The following is a 26746-nucleotide window of genomic DNA, read 5'->3' as shown; positions in this document are numbered from 1 at the left end:
TTAATTTCTACGGCAGGTGAGTCCATAGCATGTAAAAATCTTTTGCTGCAAATATCAAGTTAAAAAAATAGTATGAATCAAATGAAATACTTCTAAAACATGTACATAAAGTATTTCATTTGATTCATTCATTACTTTAGCGCTGCACCTTTTATATTTCAATCACTAGTGAGGATACCACTTTAGTGCCAGCAGCTTATACCTTTCTACACACCTATAGCTCTCACTGACACTCCATATACATTCTAAATAAAACAGTACATTTATCCAAAGTCATACAAATACATTACTTGTTTTACTTTTATTCAGTAGATTTACAGATGTATGCAATCAACTTTAATATATACATCTATTTATGCAAATAAAAAATGTATTTATTGATTGTCAAATCCCCACACAATTCTGTTCAACAGCTGAAAATCAAAATTACAATTATATACTAAATACTAAATTTTACAAAATACATCCAATCAATAAAATACTTTTCTGCCTATTTAAGTTGAACAATTTTAATCAAACATTTTATAAAAGTGGGACCCCCAACCAAAACCTTTTTTTTAGACATACAGAAGTTGGAAAGAGTTTGAACCTCTGTTAGCTCTAACCTTTCTCAAAAATGTCTGTCTGTGAACAGTAAGTTGATTCATGAGACCTGGATTTGGAGTGAGATGTTCTCCTTATTTTCTGTGCCAGTTAGTGACAGAAATCAAGGACCCAGTTAGCAGTAATACCCAAATAGGTGTGCTAATACTTTCCTGCATTATCTTATACATTGATTAAACAACGTTGAAAAATTCCTCCTGCTGTAAGTCCCGTTAAGTGCACCTACTGCCTGCTGCATTTTATATATATATATATATATATATATATATATATATATATATATATATATATGTATATACTCCCCGGCCACGGCCACTTTATTAGGTACACTCAGGGGCATAATTACCACAAGGCAAACAAGGCATTTGCCTAGGGCGGCATTTTTCAGGGGCGCAGCACCACCCTCCTGAAAGAGGAGATGGAAGAAGGGACACATGCAGGTGGGATCTGAGAGAGGCTGTGGGCTGCTTGACTCTCATTCTCGGGGATGTCCAGAGCTGTGAAGATGAGTGTCCTTCTCTCTCTTGCTGGGAGGGGAGTGGCCGGTGTATGGGGGAAGGCTGTCTTGGGTGGGGGTGGGGCAGGTGTGTTGTTGGTCAATGTCAGGCTCTCTCTGTTGGGGGGGGGGGTGAATTTTGTGTTGCCTAGGGCAGCACAAAACCTAAATACACCACTGGGTACACTTGTTCAATTGCTTGGTAATACAAACTGTTAATCAGCCAATCACATTGCAGCAACTCAATGCATTTAGGCATCTAGATGTGGTGAAGATAACTTGTGGAAGTTTAAACTGAGGATCAGAATGGGGAAGAAAGGGGATTTAGGTTTCTTTGAACGTGGCAGGATTGTTGGTTCCAGACGGACTGTACGAGCATTTCAAAAACTGCTGGTCTACTGGGATTTTCACGCACAACCATCTCTAGGGTTTACAGAGAATGGTCCGAGAAAGAGAAAATATCCAGTGAGCTGCAGTTGTGTGGATGAAATTGCCTTGATGTCAGAGGTCAGAGGTGAATGGGCATTCTTCGATTTCAGCTGTGACATTCAGATGGTAGGTCAGAATTTGGCATAAACATGTTGTAAACATGGATCAGGCTGGGGTAGTGTTGGTGTAATGGTGTGGTGGATATTTTATTGGCACTAACATGGTGTACCTACTAAAGTGGCCTGTGAGTGTATATATATATATATATATATATAATATTTTTTTTTTTTTCTGCACTAACAAGACAAAAGTGTGTAATTCCAAGAATGCGTCATAACATATATAATGAAATGCAATATGATGTTAGCATTTTTGAGGCTGTCCAATATATCCCACACCTCCCACAATTATATAAACAGAGAAAAACATAAAAGTGATTTGGTACAGTCAGGATACAATGTATGCAAGACTTGGGTTTGTCCTAGAGGGAGACCGGTTTTGTCAAACCATGACATTGTTCCCAAGAGTCCCATAAAGTGGATGGCAGTTTTTACATTACAGTGATATAGGCTAAACATTTTGTGGGTATACAAATAGGAGTTCTTGTAATTTTTACTTACACACAGAGGTCCATTGACCAGGCAAAATGCTGCAAGCTATTATGTTTCTTTATACGTTTGCCAAGCTGTTGAGGGGGTAGATAAATAGCCATACTAGCTCACCAGAGTAGAGCTCTTATGCCTTTACACAGAAACAGATCTGAACAGCAAACCAGCAAATAAAGCTAATTTAAAGCGCTACTAAACCCAAAAGTAAGGATGTAATATATTGCAGCTTTCCAGTCTCTAAATGCGGTGGATGCATTAGTTTTCATTTTCTGAATTTGTTTCCTTTATTTTCAACTGGTGATTATTCCAGTATCGCTCACTCACTGTACTGTATCTATGGAGAAGCAGCATGTCATGCTAGGATAGAACAATAGAACACATCCTGCTATCCATATGAAGGAGTAGTTCTGTAATCCTCAGAAGAGGACTTGGAAAGTTGATAACATTGTTTAAAATTTGGGTAAAAAGTGGTTGTAAACCCTTTGATATACCAAGTGAAGTGACTGGCCTCAGGTGATACACATAGATGCAACAACTCCTCCTACATAAGTTCTACCTGTTTATCTGCACTCTTCTCTTCTTTACATCCGTTCAAAGTACAGAATTTATAACACTTATCTGAGCTTCCAGAAATCAGGGGGCAGGGAGCCGAAGTTACAACCTGCAGAGCTCAGTGAGGAGAGCTCTGAGAGCTGATTGGAGGAAATGGACACACCCCCTTCACATAACACACAGGGACAGAGCTGCGGCTGTCAATCACAGACTGTGTGCTGGGGATCCCTTGCCTCATGCAGTGACTCATACAGATAGCAGAGAAACGAGACAGCAGACAAAAATGACACTTATTGCTCTGGGTTGAGACAAATACACACTATAGAGGGATATTTTTTGTTCAGATTTCATGTCAGAGGTTTACAACCACTTTAAGTACACAAGAAGTTAAAAAGACAAGATTTCTACCGAAATCAATGGGTATTTTTCTGTACGTGCAGAAAATGTACTTGGCATATAATTATTATTTTTATACAGTATTTATATAGCGCCAACAGTCTGCTCAGTGCTGTACATTATAATGGGAGACAATACATGAGACAGCACAGTAACAATACAATAATACACAAGGGGTTCGAGGGCCCTGCTCCTTGGAGCTTACAATCTAGGAGGGGGGGGATAGTGGTACAGGAAGAAATAGCTGTGGGGGATGGAGTGGTAGGAAGAGTGGAGGAGATCGGCAATTAGGTGAGGGTGGGGTAGGCTTCCCTGAAGAAATGGGTTTACAGGGTGCACCTAAAGGTTAGGAGGGTAGGTGACAGTCTGATGGATTGGGGTAGTGAGTTCCAGAGGATGGGGGAAGTCCTGGAGAAGTCCTGGAGACGGGCATGGGAGGAGGAGACCAGGGAACTATAGAGTAGGAGGTCTTGTGAGGAGTGGAGAGTACGTTTTGGGTGGTAAATGGATATCAGGTCGGTGATGTAGTTTGGGGCAGTGTTATGAACAGCTTTGTTCGTCAATGTTAGTAATTTGAATTTTATGCGTTGGGCAATCGGAAGCCAGTGGAGGGATTAGCAGAGGGGGGTGGCGGATACGGAGCGGTTAGTAAGGTGGATGACTCTGGCCGTAGAATTCAGGATAGACTGAAGCGGGGATAGTCTCTGATGAGGTAGGCCGGTGAGGAGGGAGTTACAGTAGTCAAGTAGTGATATAATAATATAATAATTATTATATAATAATATAAGAAAACTAACATAGCCACTTCATCTATAGACTGGTAGGCTATAGATATATTACATGGGTTTCGTGAGTTGAAACATACTTTAAGTACCAATAAAATAGAAGTTTTAGTTTCATTGATCAGCATGTGAATATATATTTTCCAAGCATAATTAGAAATGCTTCTCTAAAATTCTTCAGAGAATTTTTTTTGCAAAACTTAATTTTGCAATCCAACATCCAGTATGTATAATTTTTTATTTAGAGAAAGTGTGATGCCGTTCTAAGTTAGTGAAAAAAAAATCTAGATTAATCCTGATTGTCCCTCACACTCCTATATTTTGAATTTTACAAATAAATTATTTGTTCAGACTTATTTTACAAATGACTGCCAAGCATCTTTTGTCTAAGAACATGGAGAATAATCAACCCTGAGATGGTTAATCCTGGGGTATTACTGGTATGTACTGTAAGTCTACTGGAACATCCACAATATGACCTGTTTTGATTTCTAATGGTCATTTGCTGTCCCACACAGTAAAAACATTACACAAGCAAGGAATATACATAGAGTATTGTTTTATCAGTCTTACATAAACAAGAATATTTAGTTAAAAAAATGTGCATTTAAGTAAAGATATTTTACAAGAAGATCCTTTGGTATAGGGATCTTTTGATATTTTGACTGTCATCTCATGCATATGTTTATCTGCTGTTTTTAGATAACCAGAATGAGCTTCTATTTTTAGAGTGTGATCTGGACTCTTTTGCACTGTCTTGATGAATTGCTACAGCCATTCAACAGATCAAACAAAAGGAAAAGATACATGGTCAGAAAAAGACAGAAAGGTGCTTAATGTTTTTCTTTTCATCCTGCAGCCATTGGCTGTTTTTCATGCTGTTTCTTTACCTCTAAACTACTTTTTGAAAGTTTATACCAGCAAACAAATCTTTAAAAAACACATATATTTTATTTTACAGAAACAATCATTTTAATAAACATATCATATTTTTAAGGCTTAATTTTGAATTTGCTCATCTGCTGCTACAATGCTTCTGGATAGATTAAATGGGGGCATGTCTTAATCAGTGCTGACAACACAACAGCCAATTATGCGCCAGAGGAAAAACCATTTGTTTGAATTTGCCAGTGGGTGTTTTAAACTAATGTCCACTGTCAATCTAGATGCTAAACGGGCAGATTTTAGGCTCAGTATTGACTTCTTGTTAAATTAAGGATCATTCTTATTTACCTTAGATCTGCCAAATGGATGTTCTTTGAAGATCTTGTGTGTAAATATTTTTATAGTGTATTTACATTGTGTATGTTTAAATTATATTTGGTAATTAGGTTTTTGTGACTTTTTACAAAATTGCTGCTATTGTAATATATCAGTTTCTTTGATTGGAAGAAATAGCGATGGCGATATGGGTGGCATTTCTTTTGTTGCAGAAGCCGGTCCTAGTCATACAGAAGATAACACTTCTCCAGACGGATCTTTTCCTTTTTTCTCATCCAAGACATGAACAATGCCTGGTTTCAGCAACAAATCATCCGATTCAATTTGACTTTTGCTTTCTTCTACTTCACTATACTTGCCTTTGCTTTGTTGTGATGCTTTATTTAAGACTTCTTTTAAGCGATTCTTTATTTCAACATCAGGACAGAAAAGATATTCATAAAGGCATCCTGCGAAAACAGCACCAACAACTGGCCCAACCCAGTAGACCTAAAATATAAATAAAAACAGATATTACCATTTTAGCTGGTCCCAATCTAAATTACATAAAGTGAGGGAGCTGCACTTGCTTTCAAATACTGTCAAGAAAAAACATCTTTGGGACCCCATTCCTACACACGTACATACATACAGATGGACGTATTTTAAATGCATGCAGTGGTACATACAGTACACACACAGTTAAACACCTTTAGAAATACACCTATATGCACATATGAATAAGAATACTCACATGCATACAATGGGGTTGGCTTACTAATAGAGGCTGTTTGCTTAGCAAAATGAATGTTAGTAAACTGGGTGAATACACACTCATGTGCTAGCAATACTCCATGTTTTCCTCTTTCTTTTGCTCATAATTAGATATTCAAAAAGAACTGTTTCCCCTTTTTTAATAGCATTCATTTTACAAAATGAACATGCCTTTTTCAAATCAAAAATGTACTTTCCTGGCTGAACTGCTTATACTCCTCTAGTAAATGAACCTCGCTTACATGCAATATTTATTTATTTTTATTATAGGTACTTATATAGCACCATCAATTTATGCAGTATTTTACATATATATTGTGCATTCACATCCGTCCCTAACCCTCAAGGGGTGTACAATCTAAGGTCCCTAACTCACATTCATACATACACATACTAGGGACAATTTAGACAGGAGCTAATTAACCTACCAGCATGTCTTTGTAGTGTGGGAGGAAACTGGAGTACCTGGAGGAAACCCACTCAGGCACAGGGAGAATATGCAAACTCCATGCAGGTTGTGCCATGGTTGGGATTCGAACTAATGACCATAGTGCTGCCAAGCAGAAGTGCTAACTACTTAGTCACTGTGCTGCACTATAATTAACCATTTCAATACCGTGCAATTTTACACCTTCCTGCCCAGGCCATTTTTCACGTTTCAGCGCTCTCACACTTTGAATGACAATTGCGCGGTCATACAACATTGTACCCAAACTAAAATTTTATCATTTTCTGCACACAACTGGAGCTTTCTTTTGGTGGTATTTAATCACTGCTGGGCTTTTTATTTTTTGCTAAATTAACAAAAAAAGACCAAACATTTTGAAAAAAAAACACGTTTTTCTTTGTTTCTGTTATAAAAGTTTACAAATAAATAATTGTTCTTCATAAATTTAGGCCGAGATGTATTCTGCTACATGTCTTTGGTGAAAAAAACCCAAATTAGGATGTATTATTTAGTTTGTAGGAAAGTTATAGAGTTCACAAACTATGGTATATATCTGAATATTGATCAATCCTGAAGTACTGACAGCCAATCTAATTTCTTGAGGTCCAAGAATGTCAGAATAGTACAGATATCCCCAAATGACCCCTTTTTGCAGAGTAGACAGTCCGACGTACTTCATAAGAGGCATGGCGAGTTTTTTGAAGTATTTTTTTTGTCAGAATTTTTCGGAAAATGAAAAAATGAAAAATATTATTTTCACTATTTTTTTTTTTACATACTGTCACCAGTGCAGTACAGCGTCATCATATAACTGGCATGGCAGTGAACAGGGACACTGACTGGTGACAGTATGAAAAAAAAAATATATATATATTTTTTATTTTTTTATTATTTTTAATTTTTTATTAGATTTTTTTTATTTTTTTTTCATATTTTACTATGACCAAAGTAGTACAATGTTACCATAGTAACATTGTACTACTTTGGGGAAGTGATCAGTATTTTTTTTTTTTTTACACAATTTGCTTATAGCAAAGAATTACTTTGCTATAAGTAAGCATTTACCTGAATGAAATCGATTCATTCAGGTTTTTTTTTTTTTTCTTTTTGTGCTTAGCTGTGATTTGGTCACAGCTAATCACATGACATGCGCATGTGATTAGCTGTGACCATTCACAGCTAGGCACTAGTATACAATGGATGGCATGAATGAAGCCATCCATTGTATACAACTGTCATGTGACCTGCTGTGATTGGTCACAGCAGGTCACATGGTACTAGCAACGGGGGCCGGTACTCAGATCTGTCATTGGCCGTGTCCGAGGTACACGGCCGGTGACAGATCACGCCGCTGCGCGGCTCTGCATTAGCGCAAACTGCGCATGTGCGGGAGCACGCCAAATGGCATGCACCCGGAAGGACGAAGCACTTTTGAAGCCGCCAAATGGCCATTGGCCGGGTGGCTAATGGTTAATATATATATATATTTTTATTTTTTTTTGCTTAAAATTGCACACAGTTTTCTCAGAAACTTACCTGTTCCCAGAAACTACTATGTTTAACTTACAGTACAGTATTTATATGCATCACTGGTGACTCTGTCATGAACCTATAATATTGGAGTTTAATGCAGAATGAAAGTTCTGCTGTTACAAGTGCAGACAGACTTTTTATTGCAAAAGAGACATGCAATAAAACATACAGCTATATCCTAGTGACTAGCTTCATGACTAGCTCATCCTGTGCCAGCCTATGAAGATTTGCAAAAAACACTTTACAGGATAGGATGTCGGCACCAGCAAGAAACCTTTGGGAAAGGTGAGCATTAATCCTTTTAATTCAGCTTTACGGATATGTCCAATGTAGTTCCCCAAATTGACCAGTAGATGTCACCATAGTTAAGGTTTGGAATCCTGTAATAAGAGTAGGCAGCCAATTGAGCTGTTGGAGCCAGTAGGGGTCCTCATATGTAAGATAGTAGTGATTAGAAGGGTTATTTAGAGCAGGGTATCTTGAGTAGAAGGTTGTGTATACATATGTTTATACAAATATATACAAGTGTACATACACTATATTGCCAAAAGTATAGGGACACCTTCCTTTACATGCACATGAACTTTAATGGCATCCCATTCTTAGTCCATAGGGTTCAATATTGAGTTGGCCCGCCCTTTGCAGCTATAACAGCTTTAACTCTTCTGGGAAGGCTGTCCACAAGGTTTAGGAGTGTGTCTATGGGAATGTTTGACCATTCTTCCAGAAGTGCATTTGTAAGGTCAGGCAACGATGTCGGACGAGAAGGCCTGGCCCACAGTCTCCGCTCCAATTTATCCCAAAGTTGTTCAGTCAGGTTGAAGTCAGGACTCTGTGCAGGCCAATCAAGTTCCTCCACCCGAAACTGGCTCATCCATGTCTTTATGGACCTTGCTTTGTGCACTGGTGCACAGTCATGTTGGAAAAGGAATGGGCCATCCCCAAACTCTTCCCACAGAGATGGAAGCATGAAATTGTCCAAAATGTCTTGGTATGCTGATGCCTTAAGAGTTCCCTTCACTGGAACTAAGGGGCCAATCCCAACCCCTGAAAAACAACCCCACACCATAATCCTCCCTCCACCAAACTTTACACTTGGCACAATGCAGTCAGGCAAGTACTGTTCTCCCGGCAGCCTCCAAAATCAGACATGTCCATCGGATTGCCAGACAGAGAAGCGTGATTAGTCACTCCAGAGAATATGTCTCCACTGCTCTAGAGTCCAGTGGTGGCGTGTTTTACACCACTGCATCCAACGCTTTGCATTGCACTTGGTGACTTAAGGCTTGGAGTCAGCTGCACGGCCATGGAAACCCATTCCATGAAGCTCTCTATGCACTTTTGTGCTAATCTGAAGGCCACATGAAGTATGGAGATCTTTAGCTATTGACTCTGCAGACAGTTGGCGACTTCTGTGCACTGTGCGCTTGAGCATGTGCTGACCCCGTTCTGTCATTTTACATGGGCATCCACTTTGTGGCTGAGTTGCTGTTTTTCCCAGTTGCTTCCACTTTGTTATAGTACCACTAACAGTTGACTGTGGAATATTTAGTGGTAAGGAAATTTCACGGATGGACTTATTGCACAGGTGGTAACCTATCACAGTATCACACTTGAATTCACTGAGCTCCTGAGAGCGACCCATTCTTTCACAAATGTTTGTAGAAGCAGTCTGCATGCCTAGGTGCTTGACTGTATACACCTGTGGCCATGGAGGTGATTGGAATACCTGAATCCAATGATTTGGAGGGGTGTCCCAATACTTTTGGCAATATATTGTATATATGTATGTGTGTATATATATATATATATATATATATATATATATATATATACATACAGTTGTGTTCAAAATAATAGCAGTGTGTTGAAAAAAGTGAATAAAGCTCAAATCCTTCTAATAGCTTTTATTTCCATACACACAAATGCATTGGGAGCACTACACAATCTATTCCAAATCAAAACATAAAGAAAAATATATCAAATTTGTGTTGTTCCTCTAACAAATTGAAGAAAAGTGAATATTAGACTGTTCAAAAAAATAGCAGTGTTTGTATTCTTCTTTACAAACTCAAACATTCACTATATAAACTGAAAAATGTGTGAAGATTTTGCTTTCCTTTGAATCATTTAATTAATATTTAGTTGTATAAGCACTGTTTCTGAGAACTGCTGTACATCTGTGTTGCATGGAGTCAACCAACTTCTAGCACCTGTGAACAGGTATTCCAGCTCAGGATGATTGGACTACATTCCAAAGTTCTTCTCTATTTCTTGGTTTTGCCTCAGAAACTGCATTTTTGATGTCACCCCACAAGTGTTCTATTGGATTAAGATCCAGGGATTGGGCTGCCCACTCCATAGCGTCAATCTTGTTGGTCTGGAACCAAGATGTTGCACGTTTACTTGTGTGTTTGGGGTCATTGTCTTGTTGGAACACCCATTTCAAGGGCATTTCCTCTTCAGAATAAGGCAGCATGACCTCTTCAAGTATTCTGATGTATTCATGATCCCTGGTATGCGATAAATAGGCCCAACACCATAGTATGAGAAACATCCCCATATCATGATGCTTGCGCCACCATGCTTCACTGTCTTCACAGTGTACTGTGGCTTGAATTCAGTGTTTGGGGATCGTCTGACAAACTGTCTCCGGCCACTAGACCCAAAAAGAACAATCTTACTTTCATCAGTCCACAAAATGTTGCTCCATTTCTCTGTAGGCCAGTCAATGTGCTCTTTGGCAAATTGTAACCTCTTCAGCACGTCTTTTTTTTCAACAGTGGGACTTTGCGGGGGCTTCTTGCAGATAGCTTGGCTTCACATAGGCGTCTTCTAATTGTAACAGTACTCACAGGTAACTTTAGACCTTCTTTTATCTTCTTGGAGCTGATTGTTGGCTGAGTGCTTGCCATTTTGGCTATTCTTCTAACCATTCGAATGGTAGTTTTTTGCTTTCTTCCACGTCTTTCAGGTTTTAGTTGCCATTTTAAAGAATTTGCGATCATTTTAGCTGAGCAGCCTATCATTTTCTGCACTTCTTTATATGTTTTCCCCTCTCCAATCAACTTTTTAATCAAGGTACGCTGTTCTTCTGAACAATGTCTGGAACGACCCATTTTCCTCAGAATTTCAGAGAGAAATGCACTGTAACCAGCATGAACAACATTTGCTGCCTCCTTCCTTAAATAAGGGCAATAATTGCCATCTGCTTTTCAAAGAATGAATGACCTCACTAATAGAACTCCACACTGCTATTATTTTGAACATGCCCCTTTCAATTAGTGATTCAATTACACAGAATCAGCAGCATGCATGTCATGACTGTTGGGTCTGTTGGATTTCTATTACTGTACTACACCTGCTAGTAAATTATTTGCCATGTAGAAATATCATTTCTACCAAAAACAGTGATTGATCAGGTTAGTGAGGTCTGACTGCTATTATTTTGAACACAACTGTATATATTAGTATAGTATAGTTTTAACAGGCAGTGTAAATGGTGGAGAGCTGTGGGACGCATTGCTGTAAGGTCTATGGAAACACAGGTGAAGATTACAGGCAAGGCTGGGGACCTCTGAATGGATAAACGTGAACTAAGTAGTTGGGGATAGAAGTTTTTAGAGTTACTGAATACCCCTAGGAAACTGGCTCAGGTGAGGAAGGTACTGGATCCCAGGAAAGGTGAGTGTTTGTTTATTAAAAGTCAGCAGCCACTGTTTTTGTAGCTGCTGACTTTTAATTTTTCAAGAAATGCCTGAAGAGCAGTTTTAATATTATGAGGGACTCTTTCCATCCTACATATGGACTGTTGGTCCCCCTTGCTTCAGGTTGGATGTAATGCAGCATCAGGGCCAGAACCACCAGACTCATGAACACCTTTTTTTCCTAATGCTGTGAGATTAAATATTTCTGCATCAACTTAAAATATCACTTCTATATATTAGTATTTCTTTTCTTAGCATTTGTGCAAACTTACATTAATAGTACTGTACTTTATGATGATTTATGATTGCAATAATTGCAAAATGATTTGTATGTTTTTATATTTACACATTTATTTATTTTTGTGTATTTGTCTTGTATTATTGTTCACTACGGCCTGAGTATATTATTTGATGTCTTTCATGTATAACAAGTTTTTTGAATGACAATAAAAATATCCTTATGCGTAACTACCACTTTGGCTGACATGGTTAAACCTACTAAAGATCCAGCAATGGTCCACCTCTGTGGGGTGACCACATACAGGTATAGCAGTGGTCATATGCCACAAAAATATCTATCTCTTGTATTAAATATCCACTTGTTGACTGGAAACAGGTTAAATTGTAATGAATAATACAGATGTAAATCTAAATACTGTATTTTTTCAGAACAATTAAGAGGCTGTTAATAAAAGAATCATATTTAACCCTTTTGCTGCCAGATACATTTTTTAAAAAAATGCACACATTTTAAAAATCATTTCAGGTCTGATGATTACATAAAAACCCCAAAACGTTTCTGAAAGCATACACCCTAGAGAATAAAATAGTCATAGTTCCAATTTTTTTACATCACGATTTTACTGCAAAGGTCTGTGAAATGCAAAATTTCAATAAAAAGTACACAAACACAATAAATTACCTAATTTGATGGCCGGGAAACTGAGAGGGAGACATGGAAGTGAAATTTTACATGTTGCTTCTGAGTCAGCAACAAGACGGGGAGATATGCGACATGTATCTGCTTAGCTTCCTCCCCTCTACCTGGCAGCACCTGCTATTCTGGTCCCGGGCAGGCAGAGCCGGGGATACACAATGGGGGCGCACGACTGCTTCCACCTGACAGGCAGGAGTCTGATTGTCAGATTTAAAAGCTGGAAGTGTGTGTAGAACCCCTCACTCTCCAGTCTATATGACGTACTGAGAGAGCTACCCTCCAGGCTCAAACATGCCCTCCATCCCCACTCTCCTCTAACTAGTTGGTGCCATGAAAATTTTTTAAAAAATTGAACAACTACCTAAATCTTTTTTAATCACCTCTATCAACTGTAATGTGACATTTCAAATCTTCTCTCTTCTTGCTGTATGACATGGGGATTTTCTATTAGCTGTTCAGTGGAGGAGTTCTCTCAGGATCCAGGACAGAATTCTCAAGAGTGAAGTCAGCAAAAGGGGAGTGGATTACCAGCCCCCCACACCCAGAAACATTGCTTTAGAAGGCAGATTTGAAAACAAAAAATAGAAAGGTTTGAATAAGTAAGGGGGAAGGTATTTTCATTTTTGCCTGGAGATGGGCTTCAACATGTGTATTATTATTTATTATTATACAGGATTTATATAGCGCCAACAGTCTGCACAGCGCTTTACAAAATAAAAGTAGACATTACAATTACAATAAAATTTGGTACAAGAGGAAAAAGAGGGCCCTGCTCATTAGAGCTTACAATCTAGTTGGAAAGGTTGAGTGATATAAAAAGTAATAGCTGTGAGGGGAGGAGCTGATGGAGGAAATAAATGGCAGTTTACTACTTAGAAACAGGATAAGCTTCTTTAAAGAGAAAGGTTTACAGGGATCGTCTAAAGGCGGACAGATTAGGAGATAGCCGGACAGATTTGGGTAGGGATTTCCATAGGATGGGGGAAGCTCAAGAGAAGTCCTGGAGGCGAGCATGCGAGGAGGTGACATGGGAACTATAGAGCAGAAGGTCTTGGGAGGATCAAAGAGAGCGGTTTGGTTGATATTTTGAGACCAAGTTGGTGATGTAGCTGGGGGGGGGGGGGCAGAGTTGTGGATGGCTTTGTAAATTGTTGTTAGTTTTATGAATTTTATCCGTTTAGTGAGTGGAAGCAAGTGGAGGGATTGGCAGAGAGGGGTAGCAGACACTGAACGGTTGGTAAAGTATATTTAATATGGGCTTCAATATGTGTATACAGTGTGTGTGTGTATATATATATATATATATATAAAGCAGAGGAATCTTATAGGTGCATGTGTTTTAAAGCCATTCGTTGCTTTTCGAATAGACCCGCCAGTGTTAAAGCAAAAAATAAAATGCAATACAACCTCCCTCAATTTAGTCCTAATAAGGATTTCTACTAGCATTAATTAATGTACAGTATATGTATATATTTTAATAGACTTTAAACAAATGTATTATAATTAGTGTATTTAATTTGTCTTACCCAGTGGTTTTCCCATTTGTTCATGATGACAGCTGGACCAAATGATCTAGCTGGATTCATGCTGGCTCCTGTGTAGTTGATCTATAGAAGGATAGAACATAAAACAAATGAAGTTGCTAAACAGAGAAAGTTAAATGTATAAACATTGTTTCATGCTGATAACCATTTGACATTCTTGTCCATACCATTTTAGCAGGCGATTAGCTTGAGACAGTAGTACTCCAAGGTACCTGATCATCAGCCATGACGTTACATCATCATCATCATCAAGGTGGTGAATAAAGTTCAGGAGGACAGTATTTTAAACACGAAAACAAAATCAAGAACACAGGGACATGACCTTAAACTAACTGGAAGAAAGATTAAAACTAACCTCAGAAAGTACTATTTTAAAGAAAGAGTAGTTGATGCTTGGAATAAACTTCCAGCAGCAGTAGTGAGCCAGTCAACAGTAAATAGCTTCCAACATGATTGGGACAAGCATAGATCTTTACTCAGACAAAAAAGTTAACAAAAGCAAGTAACAAACAAAAACCAACCCCCCCCCCAAAAAAAACACACAAAACCCCCCCCCCCCAAAATGGGCAAACTTGATGGACCACTCAGTCTTTCTGCCGTCACTTTTCTATGTTTCTATGTATCATAAATTCATAAAATTATTCATCATGATCATTCTCATAATCTTTTAATTTTCTATCCAGCAGTAGGGCAGTGATGGATGTGTTATCTATTATTATTAAAACAACCTTTTCCTTTGCTAATGCTCACAGAAACCACTGCCAAATATGAGCTTAAAACTCATCAGTACCTAATAATTGGAACAAACTCCCCTCCAGTGTACCAGCAGATGCCCCATTGTTCCTCCACTGTTGTATGCCATTTTTTTTCTCAAACAACATAGAGGGGAGGTGAAGGTTGGCAATTACAGATATATTACAGATATAGTAATAGTTGGCATATCTTGATCATAAATGTGAGATGGTGTAAAAATCCAGGGCTGCTTTTCGTTACCAGGCTGGCACTGCCAGGGAATTTTATAAACGCACAAGGAAGTACATTATACCATAAATAAGTTCACTACATTTAAAGCCTGAGGGTCAAGTCACATCTATCTGGTCTTTTGCAGTGTATTAACCTCCCTAGCGGTCTGATTATGTCAGTATTTCTGTGCTCAAATTGGTACTTTTTTTGCATGGAAATATGTATTTTTTTTATTGTAAGCCTGTAATTCTTAGGAATAACTCACTGAAATCTGTCCGAACAAGAGTCTAGTAAACATCCCGGGTATGATAAAATTTGAAACACGAAATCATAAATTATAATATAATACATAATCATAAAAAATAATATAATAATAATAATAAAAAATGTAATTCAATAATATAATCAAACCAAAAACACTGAAATTTGAAATATAGCGCCAAGTTCGCACATCACTGATCTTAGTCGCAAAATCGTTATCAGTGTCTAATGACGAATTTCCTCACAAATCATTATCACTCAATTCTGCAAGTGGTTCTAATTTACTATCGCTGTTCTCTAGCTGGTCTAAAACCGTTTTTGACCTAAAGGGACGCTTTTTGGACGCCATGGACGTTTCTCAGTTTCCAGGCATAAAGAACAGTAAAAATGCAGACAGGGCACAGGACAAAGCACTAGGGACAAAATGTATGTGAAATGGTTTGATACAGTAATGTTATACTATGTGATTTTAGTGTATTGAGTAAATGTCACATTTTAAATTGTTTTAATTTCCTGCTGGTCCTGTACGTCCTGAAGCTCGCAGAGACCGGAACCCGGAAGACGGATGCCGGCATCGGCCGGAGGAGATGGCCGGGGATGCTGCAGGGGGGACAGTGCTGGAGGAAATCCCTGAGCAACGCTGCAGGGTAATCCCGAGTAATCCCGAGTGTAGCTCGGTGTTACCACTTCTGGTACTGAAACTTAACCCCAAGCTACACTCGGGAATACCGCCAGGAGGGTTAATGCCCAATATGTTGCACATTAATGTACATTGCATTAAGGTAGCCTATTTATTTGAATGGCCTGCCAATGCACCACAATGGACCAGAAATTGGATATATGCTATTTTTTGTAATGTAGCGCATCCCAACACTTGCTAATTTGTTACCTTGTGTTGTGGTACGCTGCAATGCAAGTGCTTTAGTGCATTGTGGTGCCATCTCAATGACATTGCAATGCCTTAACGTGTGCATGACATCATGTGCTGTGGTAACACGCCTGTTTTCACAACGAATAGGGGTGAATGGGTCATAAACATATTGGGGGTTATCCACCAAAATTGGAGAGTGCAAAACCTGGTGCAGCTATGCGTAGAAACCAACTCATTGAATAACAACAGGTTCACATAATATACTGTATCTACAGTGGTTTTTACTTACAGCAAACAGATGACCTATTGCCACAGAAAATCCAATTGCGAGTGCTACTGATCCAGTGATATCATTGCGCTTTGAATCACAACTTGCACAAATGGTAAAAAGCAACTGGAAAGTAATTATCAATTCAACCAGGAGCCCATGACCAGGAGAAAGCTTTGCATTCACCTATGAATGTATTAAATACAAAAATTACAAATGCAAGAGGGCTATATTTAAATGAAACACAGTATAAAAGGTAAAATATAATGTTTTTCATTTCCTTTTTAATATTTTTAGTTATCCTTTAATTGTTACATAATGTTAATATATAATATAAATGCCCAGAGACACTTTTAGGGCCAGTTCACACTATAGAAATGTAGTCCTGATGCGCTCTGGATGCATTTTTGCATCCGCATTTTTAAGCGTTTTGGCATGTTTTTGATGCATTTTTGATGCGTTCCAGTGCATTTTTTTATGCATTCCAATTAATTTTTTCCTCTTTTTCTTCAATTTAAATAGTGACATGCGTGTTCCAGTGTGTTTTGGTGCATTCCAGTGCATTCCGGTGAGTTTTTGATGCATTTTACCACATTCCAGTACAGTTCTGTGCAGAAAAAATGCAGCCTGTTCTACTTTTTTTCTGCACCCGGAACACACTGTAACTGCAAGCACTGATGTGAACTATGACATCAACAACCATATAACCTGCTTTCTGTGTATTTTGGATTCAGAAGAAATGCAACTGAAATGCATGTAGTGTGAACCGGGCCTTATACTATAACAACAAGCATGATATTTTCCTTGATCTGGTCCCCGAAAAGGTGTCACCAGAGCCCCACATGTTAAATATTGAATACCAGTGATAAATGGAGAACTCAAAAATGAGTTTCTGGGAGTCCATTTTGGATAATGGACAACATTTTGTATCTATCTAATCTAACACATTAGCCTTCATGTTGCCTACTTCTGATCAAAGCTTAAAGTGAATCTCTGTTGTACATTCTACTTTCTTGCACACTTCTTACCATTTCCTTTCTTAAAAACTATCAAAGTGAGAGAGTGGGAAGGTTCTCCTTCATTAACAAAACCTGAGCAATCCCACTGTTGTAATCAAAGGGAACACCATCGGCATTCCTTTAAGTCAGTGTTTCTCAACTCCAGTCCTCATGGACCCCCAACAGGTCATGTTTTCAGGATTTCCCTCAGATGAAACAGCTGTGGTAATTACTAAGGCAGTGAAACTGATCAAATCACCTGTGCAAAATAATGGAAATCCTGAAAACATGACCTGTTGGGGGTCCATGAGGACTGGAGTTGAGAAACACTGCTTTAAGTCCTCATGCACACTGGACATTTTTACAGCTGCTGTTTTTGTCTTTTGATGTTTTTTTCTACAGCCAGTAAGCTCCCCAGCATGTTATCCTAGGTGTCCATGCACACATAGACTGCAATCAACGTTTTTTGGCAGGGGCATTTTTGGCTGGAAAAAAAACCCAGAACTAGTGGGTTTCTAGTGAAGTTTTTTAGCTGTAAAATCGCTCTGATACTGAAAAATGGCAAAACGCTGCTAAACGCTAATGCAAGAATGCTAAAAAACTCAAATTTTTAACGTGACTTTACACAGCTAATGTGTATATGTAAATAACCAGTGTTATTAAAATGCCCCATGTGCATGGAACCTAACTGTGAAAATCCTGTTGCATGGGTTGCCTCTAATGTGACTTCCAGCTGTGTGTAGGCTTCTAGGAAATGCAGTGAGCCAGACACAAAACCAAGATGTCAGTTCTGTAGGAATTCTATGTGCAAATCTTGTGCACAATGCCCTTCATTTGCCATATTGCAAGAAAACGGCATTTCATTTTGTTGCCAGTATTAAAACATTATTTAGTTGGCAAAAGTGGACCTTTCCATTATTTACAGATAATAACATGCTTTCAGAGGCCAATCTCCAGGTGGCACATCATTGATTTGTTCTTAGATTAATAGGAAGGACTGCATGCAAATGAGTTAAACAATTAAGGCTTAAATCTAAATGAATGGTTTTTAACCACTTCCATACTGGGACAATTCTGACACTTCTCTCATATATGTAAATATCAGTGCTTTTTTGCTAGGAAATTACTTAGAACCCCAAACATTATATAATTTTTTTTAGCAGAGACCCTAGAGAATAAAATGATGGTCATTGTAATTTTCTATGTCACACAGTATTTGCGTAGCAATTTTTCCAAGGCAATTGTTTTGGGAAAAATACAATTTATTAAATAAAAAACCCCACAATATGTAACTATAATACTTTTTGTAAAATATTAAAGAAGATGTTACGATGAGTAAATAGATACTCAACATGTCATTCTTTAAAATTGCGCATGTTTGTGGAGCTACGGTACTTAAAGTGTTACTAAACCCACAACAGTAAAATCAGTCTGTATATGCAGTAAAGCATGCTTGTTATTGTCACTGTGTAACATAAGGGGTTAATCCTCTGCATTGTCTAAAAATGCTGTTTATACTGACTTCTCTAATCCTCCCCTTCTTCCAGTGTCTACCTCTTATCTCCTGATAGGACATATCATGTGGAGACACTCTGCACATGCTCAGTTTGGTGTGTATTGCTAGAGAGGTTTTTTTTTTCTTGGGAGAGTGCGTGTGATCAGTGCAGTGCCAATCAGCACTGCCCCCCAGACAGAGGTCAGGGATTCTACATCCTCCTAGAGAAAACTCCTCCTACAAGCTTTAACTAGTGCTCGTGTGGACACTGATAGAAGTCATAAGACTGCTCTAACTGCTGATGAGAAAAGGTATTTAGCAGTTTATATTTACTAAAATAATTGCATTTCCATGTTCTGTGCTGTTGGAGACCAGATTTAGTAAATACAGGGTCCTGGGTTTAGTAACAGTTTAAAAATTTCCATAGGTGACGGTTTATAAATGTTTACAGGTTACCATTTTAGAATTACAGAGGATGTATAGTGCTAGAACTATTGCTCTCACTCTGTCGTTCATGGCAATACCTCACATGTATGGTGTGAACACCGTTTACATATGTGGGCGTGACCTACATAAGCATTCACCACTGCACGTGAGCACGAGCGGAATCAGGGCGGCTTAAATTTTTTTTCTTTTTATTTATTAATTGTTTTTAATTTTCACATTCTCCCTTTACATTTTTTTTAATCACTTGTATTGCTATCACAGGAAATGTAAACATCTCTTCTCTACCATGGAAAGCATGAGACCCCCCCCCCCAAAAAAACCCCCCCCCAAAACATTGACGTAGTGCTTTCCTACATATAAAATGGTCTTGCTTACATTCAGCTGAAATCAGAAGTGATGCCCCGGGCTCACCAATCAGGCAGGTAAGCCCAAGAACCACTGGAAAGCTCCCGCCACTTCTAAAAGGGATCCAGCTGCTCAGATCACTTTTAGTGGTTGGGGAATCACTGGCTGAAAAAAACAATAATGGGGTGTTGGCATATTGCTGCAGCCATTACACTGGTTTTCAACTTTAAACCGAGGACATCTTTTTACTATGGCCCAGTTTGGAAATGGGGTGAAAGAATGATACATTTCTAAAATTGCTTTGAAAAAGACTTGCTATGCAAAACTAGATTCTCTGTTAAATGAACTGGGAAAGCTCTTCTTGGGAAAAACAAGTCGATCCCCCTGCTCCTCTTTCCCATGCTCATCTAATTATATAAAATGTTATGATGTATTTGTAGCTGATATCTAATGTATTTTATGATGGCATACTTTTTAAAAATAGGCTTTTATGTTTATTCTTTCTACTTCATTTTTGTGTTTTGGATTTGGGCACTTTAAAATCCTTATTTCCCACAGTCTCCTCTTTGTAGGGACATACAAGTACCTTCTTTTTGATTTATGATTATAGCTGGGGATTGTGCTAACGTATACAAGGTGACAAGACCCCCCACCCAATATTTGTCAAAACTAGATGTTTGCTTGCATTACAAAATATTAAACTAACAATAAATGATTCTGTGTTAAATTAAATAATAGAGTAGAATTTATGATTACCTCAGTAACTCCCAAACCTCCAGCAACATCAGATGGAGTGACTACATAAAGGATTCCAGCTCCTGCGATGGCACCCAAACACTGTGCAACAATATAAAAGGCTGACTTTGCAAGGCTGATCTTCCTCATACAAACCATTGCAATAGTAACTGCGGGGTTAATATGGCCTCCACTTATATGTCCAAAACACTGCACTAGGGTTGCAATGCTTAGTCCAAAGCAAAGTGAAATAAGGACCAGATCTGCAGGTTGAGGGTTTTCTTTTTTACTCCAATTAATGGTCGAACCAAGGCTGAGAAGAACAAATATAAACATAGCCAGAAATTCACCAATGACTGCCTTCCAAAATGGCTGGGTCCACACACCTTTACAGGCCACCATGATTGGATTGCACGTGCAAAAACGTCCGCACTTGCTAAAGGAAGAAAAATAAGAAAGTAGTTACTTACCAATAATACAAAATGATACTCAAACACTTACATTTAAAGCCCATCTCTGGAAAAATCTAAAGTGCCCCCATCCTTGCCATGCCCCTCCTGGCTTCCACCATTACACAAGCCCTCCAAAGCAGTTTTTTTAAACGTTTTTGTGATCTAAAGCAGTTCCTTTTCCAGTAGTGGAAACCAATGATCCAGCCCACTGTGGATTGGTCCCATCATTGTGCAATCATCATGCCGTTGCAGCCTTTTTGAGCCTAAGAGGGCCTTGCCACTGAACAGCCAATGTGTCCATATCATTCAGATAGAGATTTGAGGACCCAAAGAAGGACCCTCCCCACTGCAGTCTAGAACATATAATAATCAAGACCTGGAGTGTTGTCTGAGCATGGATTTAGATGTGTCAAAAGGGATTTTAAATTTTTTTCTGCAGTCATTAATTATTAACGGGTGGTATTATCTGTGGTGGAAGGGGGGGTCCCTGGCTGGAGCAGGGCTTTAAGGACCTTTGCACACATGTCAGTAGCTGTGTACTGCTGACCCATGGGCCACAATGTTTTCTGACTCACCAACTTGAAACAAGTATGTCGACCAGGAATATCAGAGAAAAAGTATTTGTTTGTTTGTTCCAGGAAAGTGTCTCTCTCATGCAGTACTGAAATCAGAGGGTCAGCATGACTGCCAAGTAACTAGGATTTTCAGATGGAGAAGCCAACCCTAACAATCCCCATATGTTTTTGATTACAGGTTTCCTTTAAAGCTGAAGGAATATCTTATGTGCCCTAAATAATGAAAGTAAAATTTTGAATTTGTAGCCTTCTACGAGAACATTTTACTCTAATGGATGGAGCACAACACTCAGCCAAGAAAGTAAAGTTCTACAGTTGGAAGACAAATCCCCCCCACCCTTTTAAAATGCTGTGGGCAGTGCTACCAAGGGAATTCAGTTTGGGGGCACCATGGAATATTTATCACAATAAAACACACAAGCATGAAATATGTACAGAACTACTGATTCATTTCCAAGTTCCGGTTAAATATAGATGAATTTGTGTTTTTTTTTTTAATCTTGGACACATATCAACACTGTGTTTGTACTGGCAGCGCTTTGATTAATACTTCAGATACTGAAAAACTCAATATTAGACCAGAGTGTGAATCAAGATGGAACTATTCCAGACTGTTTTTAAAACTTTGATGAATAAATCTGTGAATGTTAATAAATAAATAGATGTTTACCAATGTTAATGTGCTATTAAACAGTTTGCCATCTGAATATTTTAGCAATCTGTCCTTTTTCACTCCAGCGTAAACATAATAAACTATGGCTCAAAAAAGAATAGGTATTGAAAGCTAAATATAATATAATAGCTTATATGTTCAGCATAAAAAAAAACATGTTAAAGTCTGATCTTAGTCAAAAAGGATTTTTATAGTATCTTATAGGAAGCGGGACCTGTGCTGAGTGAAATATGCTGTCATTGCTTACCAACCTTTTGAATATGCTACTTACCTGGTGGTCCCTGACATCAATATTTTGTGATCCACTGACCAGTAACATTTATGAAGTCAATAAAATCAGAGTGACAAAAGAACTGCTGGCCTGAATACTTATTCTAGGTAAGTGGTTCTGAAACCAGGGGTCAGCATGGCAGACAGGCATCTAGCATTTTCAGAATGAAGGGCCAGAAATAACAGCCTCATATTTCTCTTAGTATAGGTTTCCTTTATATGTCTTAGTTAAACTGCAGCAAACGTTATACCTTTATATCTCTTATATTGTAAGCTCCAAGGAGCAGGGCCTTCCTAGCCCTCTTGTATTGAACTGTATTGTTGCTGTATTGTCTCCTGTTATATTGTAAAGCGCTGAGCAAACTGTTGGCGCTATATAAACCCTGAATAATAATAATAATAATACCTCTAACTTACTTGACATTTATTTATTCTGTCATTATCTATATTCTTCTAATGCCCTCCACTTTTTACTAAGTGTTGCAACCAGTACATATGCAGTCTCCTAGCATACAGAAGCTGGAGATCTCACTAATCTAATTAACAGCTTGCCAAACTCGAAAGTGACAGAAACCAAAGAAGAGAAACAGTAGAAGGAAAGCTGGAAGCTCATTGTTTTTTTTATGCTAATCCCAACTGCAACAGAAACATAGAAAATTATAGATGCTATTTCTAATAATCAACACATTTAAAAGAATAGTAAAAAAGGGGAGATTCAATTTAATGTGACCCTGTGATGGAGAAAACAATGTACAAAGCAATACTGTATTACTGATCACATTCGGTAAAATTTTTTGATGAGGATTTCAGAGTCAGAATAAGAATGAGATTTGTTTTGCTAGTGAACTGGAATATCTCTTTGAACTGGTAGAGTAATCCAATGAAATGTTTCAGTTCCAGTGATTTCAGCAGACATATAAAGAAGTAGTATTTCCTTATTAGGTGATGTCACACAGGGAAATTAATGTAGATATAAAGTTTATGGACTGCAAAGAAAGACTTAAATAGTTGGTCCTCCTAGAAATTATATGTTAGTTTGAATGACCATTTGGAAACTTGGGCACTGCCCGAGGGCCCGGGGTCAGTAGGGGGCCCCATGAGATGCCCCTGGTACCTTTTTCTTAGGCTTTTTTGAGTTTGGGCAAAGACACAGGGGCCCTATGATCCCCTATTGCCCGGGGGCCCCATGAGTTGTCAGTCCGCCCCTGGTTAGATGGAACCTGGTGGCTGAAATGAGCTTGTTATACTGTATTTCTTAAATTCTCCAACAGTAAATCTTTCTGCCATAAATCCTGGTTCTGTTTCTGTCTGTCTTGGGTGCTTCCACCCTATTTATATGATCCAGGACCTTCTGCTGAATTCTTCATAATGCAAAATAAATACAAAAATAATCAACAGTGAGGTACCTTTTTTAATAGTTACTGCAGTTGTGCAAGCCAAGGTAGAGTTACCTCATCTGTGCGGGTGGTACCGCTGGGGATCTGCATGAAGATCCGTGCACCTGCACCAACCGCAGAGAGGAATGCGGACCCGTGGGCGGGTGCCATTAGTTCTAATGGCACGCCGCCCGCACTGGAAAACGCAACCGTACTGGGAACCGAGGTTCCCATGCGGGCTGTGTTTTCGGAAGAAGTGCAGGGACTTCTTTCCTGCGTGTCATGGGGCACGGGAGTCCATTCAAATGAATGGGCTCTCGTGCCTGCGCAAAACGTGGCCCGCACGGCTGCACATATGTGAACCGTGGCTCAAGGATATAAACTTGTCAGGTAGGCAACATTTATTTTGAATAGAATGCCAAGAAATGCACTTGTGTACCTCATTTTCATTTATCTTTTTCTACTCATCTTTTATTCCTTATAACACAATTATTTTAAGCGCAATTGAACTTAGATTTAAAACAGCTAAATACATGCTAGGTGCATAAAAACAAAAGGTGTATCACAGTTTGTTTTCTTTAGAAAGCAGCCACAGCCTGAGCAGACAAGCATAGTTCCTGTCAGTATGCTGTGTAATTTTTTTATGGAAGCAGCAGTCGTTCTACTGTGGTCCAACACACCCCTTTGCTGAGACAGCAAAGCTCATGCTTCCTGCCTCATCAAAATTGTATTCTGGCATTATATGTTTTTGATGTGTAATTGATGTTCTACATTTTTACATTTAGCTTGGCATAAATACAGCAGCAGCACCTCAATCAAATTAATTTCAACTTTGAAAACAAAGCTCTTTTAGGGAGTTTTGGCTGCAACACCTGATTATGTTTTTTATCAAGTGGTAATAGGACTCAATTGACTGGTGGAAGTAGAAGCCATAACATTTTAAAAACGGAGTGCACAAAAACACTTCAAAACAACAACCCCACACTGCCCAAGCATTCTCCAACCCCCACATGCCCAAATATTCATGAAAATTTTAAATATAGAATTCATGTGTTTGGTGGAAATTGGCTAGTGTCAGGACAGAATGCAAACCCTTGATTAGGCAGCAAATAGAAAGAGACAATGCAGGCTTTTCTTGCAATAAAAATTGGAGTATATTATCTGAGAAAAATAAGCTACAAATATTGTTCAGTGGCTGGACAGTATGTAAGCAGTTTGGTTAGGCCGCAATATAAAAGAGAGAGATGAGATAGGTTATATTCTGAAACAAACATTCATTTGTATTATTTGAGAGACAATGACAACACAGATTGTACAATGGCCACACAGTATGAAAGAAGTTTGCTTAGACCACAATACAAAAGGAAGAGTCAAGGCACGTTTTGTTTTGCAATAAACAATGAGACACTGGCCACAAACATTAGAAATTTGGTAGCTGAGGTCCAGCCACAGAAACATTGTGTGGCATCTTTACAGTTCTGCAACAACAGATTAGTCCAGAAGAGGTAGCAGGGGCTCTTAATGGTGGTGGTGTTATTTACATTTTCTGGGTTGGATTACAATAAAAAAGTTAGTTTGTAGCATTAGCAGCAGGGATTTTATAGTTATGGATAAACCAAGACTGGTTAAAGAATATTCAGGGTATAACATGTAACATGTATCATGTTATGAATGCACCGGCCCCTGCTCCCCCCAATCCCCCACTTTGGCAGCTAATGGGGGTTCTTCTTCCCCCCAAAAGCTGTCAAATTAAAAAAAAAGTGGCCGTGTGGGGCTCCACCCACCTGGCCATGTCACTCATTCACAGTCTTCTGTGAACGAGAAACTACAAGTCCCGACAGCCTTAGCAGCTGTCGGATTGAAGTACTCAATGAGCTACCACTGCACTGTGAACACTGTGGTAGTTTATTGATTTTTCCTGTCAGTATATCTGCTTGCCTGTACATCGCATACGTGCAAGCAGGTACACTGGCAGACCTGCAGGAGACCTGCATGGCACCAGTGATCAAGTGATCACTGCTGCAATGGTTTACAGGCTCCTGTAACAAAAAATAATAAATGCAAATTTTTCTTACCTGCAAAAATTGAAATGTGCATTTCTTATTTTTTAGCAAAAGGTGACTTACCCTTTATTTTAAAAAAAGAGAGCCGGTCTACACTGTTGGGAGATAGGTGGATTTACCTCTTCTTCATAATAACAACTTTTAATGCACCAAAGGTTTTTTTAGACAGCACACTGGCTACAGGGCAATCCAGAAACTCCAGCACATACTTTGCAAGCTCTGGCCAGTGGTCCTATATTCCATGGGGTTGTTATACTTGAGAGTGTCTGAATCAGCCCTGAACCTTATGTAGTTAGGTATAATGTGGTTCAGACATTATCCATGAATGCTGCCTGCAGCCAGGCCTGACCACTGTGGTTTGAAAAACTCAGAAAAGTGGTGCAGAGGAAGCCGCTGACACCTCTGCCCTCCTATTAGGGATGAGAGTACAGGAAGCATGTTGTCATCAGTAAGAATAAGCTTGGGTTTGGTCTGAACCCATGTTTGGCTATGTCTGGAAGCCTGCAGCCTGGGCATTCAATGTGGCCATATTAGGTCAATGATGTCATTGTTGGTAGGTGTAGTTTTTACTCCAACCAGTAGGTGGTGCCCTGCTGCACTGGAGATGGAGTGGAATTTTAGGGAAATGATGTTCCCTTGCAGCCTCTGTAGGTGTCAGCAGGGGGAGTAGCTGTCTGATTGGACACTACAAATCCCAGTAACCTTCCGTGGCAATCTTGATTGGGGTAGTGTCGTGCTTGGTTTGATGTGCATTTACAAGTGGATAGTGTACAGAGGGGAGCCACGCTTTTCAGGGCCAGAGAATTATCCTTAGGGCAAGGTTCCTGTGCAAGTAGGGCATGGATAGGGATAACACTATATTCCTCATCTTCCAACTAGAGGATTTGTTTAGCTTTCCAAAGTGCCCCTTGTGCCACCACCCTGCTCATCAGTCATCCCTCCTTC

At 38.9% G+C, this 26746-nt stretch overlaps 1 protein-coding gene across 1 annotated transcript in view; it reads right to left on the bottom strand.

The window, feature by feature from the left end:
- Positions 1-286: 286 nt before the first annotated feature.
- The window catches only part of AQP4 (aquaporin 4), a 59488-nt gene continuing 33028 nt past the window's right edge, over positions 287-26746 (bottom strand). The window contains exons 2-5 of the mRNA XM_089675700.1: positions 20414-20828; positions 16394-16558; positions 13992-14072; positions 287-5576 (exon numbers count right to left, since the gene is read on the bottom strand). Of these exons, the coding sequence (XP_089531826.1) occupies positions 5313-5576; positions 13992-14072; positions 16394-16558; positions 20414-20828 (925 nt within the window). The 3' untranslated portion in view covers positions 287-5312. The remainder of the gene's footprint in view (positions 5577-13991; positions 14073-16393; positions 16559-20413; positions 20829-26746) is intronic.

This window comes from Staurois parvus, unplaced genomic scaffold (assembly GCF_062004578.1).
Source record: "Staurois parvus isolate SC_StPar_1 unplaced genomic scaffold, SC_StPar_1.0 ptg000157l, whole genome shotgun sequence".
Lineage (NCBI taxonomy): Eukaryota > Metazoa > Chordata > Amphibia > Anura > Ranidae > Staurois > Staurois parvus.
This window is presented reverse-complemented; position numbering and strand designations above follow the sequence as displayed.